The sequence below is a fragment of the Watersipora subatra genome, unplaced genomic scaffold (assembly GCF_963576615.1).
Source record: "Watersipora subatra unplaced genomic scaffold, tzWatSuba1.1 SCAFFOLD_101, whole genome shotgun sequence".
Taxonomy (NCBI): domain Eukaryota; kingdom Metazoa; phylum Bryozoa; class Gymnolaemata; order Cheilostomatida; family Watersiporidae; genus Watersipora; species Watersipora subatra.
This window is the reverse complement of record NW_027045224.1, coordinates 261390-266740: the sequence shown is the minus strand read 5'-3', so window position 1 is coordinate 266740 and position 5351 is coordinate 261390. Positions and strand designations below refer to the sequence as shown.

The window sequence follows — 5351 nt, the reverse complement described above, 5'->3', positions numbered from 1 at the left end:
ATAGGCTTATTTGCGCAATTTGAGCATTTCTAGCATGTTTGGTTGAAATTGGAAATTTACATTTTTCAGTTTTGTCAGACGTTTGTAATATTCTCACAATAAGCTAATTAGCTCAATTGGAGCATTTCTAGCATGTTTGGTTGAAATTGGAAATTTACATTTTTCAGTTTTGTCAGACGTTTGTAATATTCTCACAATAAGCTAATTAGCTCAATTGGAGCATTTCTAGCATGTTTGGTTTAAATTGGAAATTTACATTTTTCACTTTTGTCAGACAATTGCAATATTCTCTCAATAAGCTAATTAGCTCAATTGGAGCATTTCTAGCATGTTTGGTTGAAATTGGAAATTTACATTTTTCAGTTTTGTCAGACGTTTGTAATATTCTCACAATAAGCTAATTAGCTCAATTGGAGCATTTCTAGCATGTTTGGTTGAAATTGGAAATTTACATTTTTCACTTTTGTCAGACGTTTGTAAAATTCTTACAATAGGCTTATTTGCGCAATTTGAGCATTTCTAGCATGTTTGGTTGAAATTGGAAATTTACATTTTTCAGTTTTGTCAGACGTTTGTAATATTCTCACAATAAGCTAATTAGCTCAATTGGAGCATTTCTAGCATGTTTGGTTGAAATTGGAAATTTACATTTTTCACTTTTGTCAGACAATTGCAATATTCTCACAATAAGCTAATTAGCTCAATTGGAGCATTTCTAGCATGTTTGGTTGAAATTGGAAATTTACATTTTTCAGTTTTGTCAGACGTTTGTAATATTCTCACAATAAGCTAATTAGCTCAATTGGAGCATTTCTAGCATGTTTGGTTTAAATTGGAAATTTACATTTTTCACCTTTGTCAGACAATTGCAATATTCTCTCAATAAGCTAATTAGCTCAATTGGAGCATTTCTAGCATGTTTGGTTGAAATTGGAAATTTACATTTTTCAGTTTTGTCAGACGTTTGTAAAATTCTTACAATAGGCTTATTTGCGCAATTTGAGCATTTCTAGCATGTTTGGTTGAAATTGGAAATTTACATTTTTCAGTTTTGTCAGACGTTTGTAATATTCTCACAATAAGCTAATTAGCTCAATTGGAGCATTTCTAGCATGTTTGGTTGAAATTGGAAATTTACATTTTTCACTTTTGTCAGACAATTGCAATATTCTCACAATAAGCTAATTAGCTCAATTGCAGCATTTCTAGCATGTTTGGTTGAAATTGGAAATTTACATTTTTCAGTTTTGTCAGACGTTTGTAATATTCTCACAATAAGCTAATTAGCTCAATTGGAGCATTTCTAGCATGTTTGGTTGAAATTGGAAATTTACATTTTTCACTTTTGTCAGACAATTGCAATATTCTCACAATAAGCTAATTAGCTCAATTGGAGCATTTCTAGCATGTTTGGTTGAAATTGGAAATTTACATTTTTCAGTTTTGTCAGACGTTTGTAATATTCTCACAATAAGCTAATTAGCTCAATTGGAGCATTTCTAGCATGTTTGGTTTAAATTGGAAATTTACATTTTTCACCTTTGTCAGACAATTGCAATATTCTCTCAATAAGCTAATTAGCTCAATTGGAGCATTTCTAGCATGTTTGGTTGAAATTGGAAATTTACATTTTTCACTTTTGTCAGACAATTGCAATATTCTCACAATAAGCTAATTAGCTCAATTGGAGCATTTCTAGCATGTTTGGTTGAAATTGGAAATTTACATTTTTCAGTTTTGTCAGACGTTTGTAAAAATCTTACAATAGGCTTATTTGCGCAATTTGAGCATTTCTAGCATGTTTGGTTGAAATTGGAAATTTACATTTTTCAGTTTTGTCAGACGTTTGTAATATTCTCACAATAAGCTAATTAGCTCAATTGGAGCATTTCTAGCATGTTTGGTTGAAATTGGAAATTTACATTTTTCACTTTTGTCAGACAATTGCAATATTCTCACAATAAGCTAATTAGCTCAATTGGAGCATTTCTAGCATGTTTGGTTGAAATTGGAAATTTACATTTTTCAGTTTTGTCAGACGTTTGTAATATTCTCACAATAAGCTAATTAGCTCAATTGGAGCATTTCTAGCATGTTTGGTTGAAATTGGAAATTTACATTTTTCAGTTTTGTCAGACGTTTGTAATATTTTCACAATAAGCTAATTAGCTCAATTGGAGCATTTCTATCATGTTTGGTTGAAATTGAAAATTTACATTTTTCACTTTTGTCAGACAATTGCAATATTCTCACAATAAGCTAATTAGCTCAATTGGAGCATTTCTAGCATGTTTGGTTGAAATTGGAAATTTACATTTTTCAGTTTTGTCAGACGTTTGTAAAATTCTTACAATAGGCTTATTTGCGCAATTTGAGCATTTCTAGCATGTTTGGTTGAAATTGGAAATTTACATTTTTCAGTTTTGTCAGACGTTTGTAATATTCTCACAATAAGCTAATTAGCTCAATTGGAGCATTTCTAGCATGTTTGGTTGAAATTGGAAATTTACATTTTTCACTTTTGTCAGACAATTGCAATATTCTCTCAATAAGCTAATTAGCTCAATTGGAGCATTTCTAGCATGTTTGGTTGAAATTGGAAATTTACATTTTTCACTTTTGTCAGACGTTTGTAAAATTCTTACAATAGGCTTATTTGCGCAATTTGAGCATTTCTAGCATGTTTGGTTGAAATTGGAAATTTACATTTTTCACTTTTGTCAGACGTTTGTAATATTCTCACAATAAGCTAATTAGCTCAATTGGAGCATTTCTAGCATGTTTGGTTGAAATTGGAAATTTACATTTTTCAGTTTGCTCAGACGTTTGTAATATTCTCACAATAAGCTAATTAGCTCAATTGGAGCATTTCTAGCATGTTTGGTTGAAATTGAAAATTTACCTTTATCACTTTTGTCAGACAATTGCAATATTCTCTCAATAAGCTAATTAGCTCAATTGGAGCATTTCTAGCATGTTTGGTTGAAATTGGAAATTTACATTTTTCAGTTTTGTCAGACGTTTGTAAAATTCTTACAATAGGCTTATTTGCGCAATTTGAGCATTTCTAGCAGGTTTGGTTGAAATTGGAAATTTACATTTTTCAGTTTTGTCAGACGTTTGTAATATTCTCACAATAAGCTAATTAGCTCAATTGGAGCATTTCTAGCATGTTTGGTTGAAATTGGAAATTTACATTTTTCAGTTTTGTCAGACGTTTGTAAAATTTTTACAGTAAGCTTATTTCCGCATTTGGAGCATTTCTAGCATGTTTGGTTGAAATTGGAAATTTACATTTTTCAGTTTTGTCAGACGTTTGTAATATTCTCACAATAAGCTAATTAGCTCAATTGGAGCATTTCTAGCATGTTTGGTTGAAATTGGAAATTTACATTTTTCACTTTTGTCAGACGTTTGTAAAAGTCTTACAGTAGGCTTATTTGCGCAATTTGAGCATTTCTAGCATGTTTGGTTGAAATTGGAAATTTACATTTTTCACTTTTGTCAGACAATTGCAATATTCTCTCAATAAGCTAATTAGCTCAATTGGAGCATTTCTAGCATGTTTGGTTGAAATTGGAAATTTACATTTTTCACTTTTGTCAGACGTTTGTAAAATTCTTACAGTAGGCTTATTTGCGCAATTTGAGCATTTCTAGCATGTTTGGTTGAAATTGGAAATTTACATTTTTCAGTTTTGTCAGACGTTTGTAATATTCTCACAATAAGCTAATTAGCTCAATTGGAGCATTTCTAGCATGTTTGGTTGAAATTGGAAATTTACATTTTTCACTTTTGTCAGACAATTGCAATATTCTCACAATAAGCTAATTAGCTCAATTGGAGCATTTCTAGCATGTTTGGTTGAAATTGGAAATTTACATTTTTCACTTTTGTCAGACAATTGCAATATTCTCACAATAAGCTAATTAGCTCAATTGGAGCATTTCTAGCATGTTTGGTTGAAATTGGAAAATTACATGTTTCAGTTTTGTCAGACGTTTGTAATATTCTCACAATAAGCTAATTAGCTCAATTGGAGCATTTCTAGCATGTTTGGTTGAAATTGGAAATTTACATTTTTCAGTTTTGTCAGACGTTTGTAATATTCTCACAATTGTTGAGCTGGTGGCCATAATAGGCCGATGTAAGCAGATTAATTCTGATGATTTATTTTTAGCAACAAGTACAAAGCATTGCCGAACAGAAACAGGAAACAGAAAATGTGATTCACACAATCGTAATACATGAATAGATTGGAGTTGCCTACTCCGTACCGAGAGCATAATTCCTAAATAATAGAGAATATACTATTTATCACATGTCTAGCATACAGTGCCAGATTGCCAGTTCAACATGCCCTCTCAAGCTGGAGCTCGTGTGTTTGGTTGTAATGAGCAAATCGACCAAGTGGTTTAGTTAGGAGGTCAGCTAGGTTGCTCTTAGTATCGACGTGTACATACGATATAGCAGTTTGTTGTCGAACGAAATGGAAACGGATGTCGATATGCTTGGTGCGGCTATGTTTGCTGGCCGTGTCCTTAGTTAGTGCAATAGCACTTTGGTTGTCAACATGTATATTAGTAGGATTAGATTGTGGCATACCAAGAGAAGAACACAGTTGTCGTAAATACAATGCCTCTTTGGTGCCTTCTGCAATCGCCATATATTCAGCTTCGCTGGATGATAATGCAACAGTAGGTTGCTTACGCGATTTCCAGCTAATGGGTGTGCCTCTGAGATTAAAGAGGTACCCTGTGGTTGAGCGTCTGTCATCGCAGTCACCACCCCAGTCAGAATCAGTAAAGCCTAGCAATGCGCCATTAGTTGGTGTGAATGTGAGAGAGTATGATTTTGTAGCTTTTATGTAGCGTAGAACTCTTTTCACAGCAGCAACATGTGACTTAATTGGTTTCTCTAAAAATTGAGAAAGCTTGGAAACGATCCAACTGATATCAGGTCGGGTTCCTGTCATTAGGTATATAAGGCTTCCTATAGCTTGGCGGTATGGAAAGTTAGTGTCGATATTGTCGGTATCAGTAGCCTTTCTGAGTGTTAATGTATTCTCGGCTGGCGTTTTAGCTGGCTTACAGTCTGTCATGTTGAAACGCTTGAGTATCGCTTCTGCATAACGTTCTTGACACTTTGGTAATTGCCGCTAGCTAGTCGTTGAAAATCAATGCCTAAGAACCATTGTAACTTACCACGGTCATCCATTCTAAACTTGTCATGTAGGGATTGCTTTTGGTAGTTATCAGCTCTTGGCGGTTGCTTCCAACTATGATGTCGTCTACCCAGAATAAAATGATTATCTGATCATCTCCATCTTGTTTAGTGTATAAACATGGATC

At 33.2% G+C, this 5351-nt stretch overlaps 1 protein-coding gene across 1 annotated transcript; it reads right to left on the bottom strand.

Moving 5' to 3' along the window:
• Window positions 1-4351: 4351 nt before the first annotated feature.
• On the bottom strand, window positions 4352-5101 carry LOC137410036 (uncharacterized). The gene has a single exon (XM_068095649.1). The coding sequence runs from the start codon at window positions 5099-5101 to the stop codon at window positions 4352-4354; it is 750 nt and encodes a 249-aa protein (XP_067951750.1).
• Window positions 5102-5351: the final 250 nt, after the last annotated feature.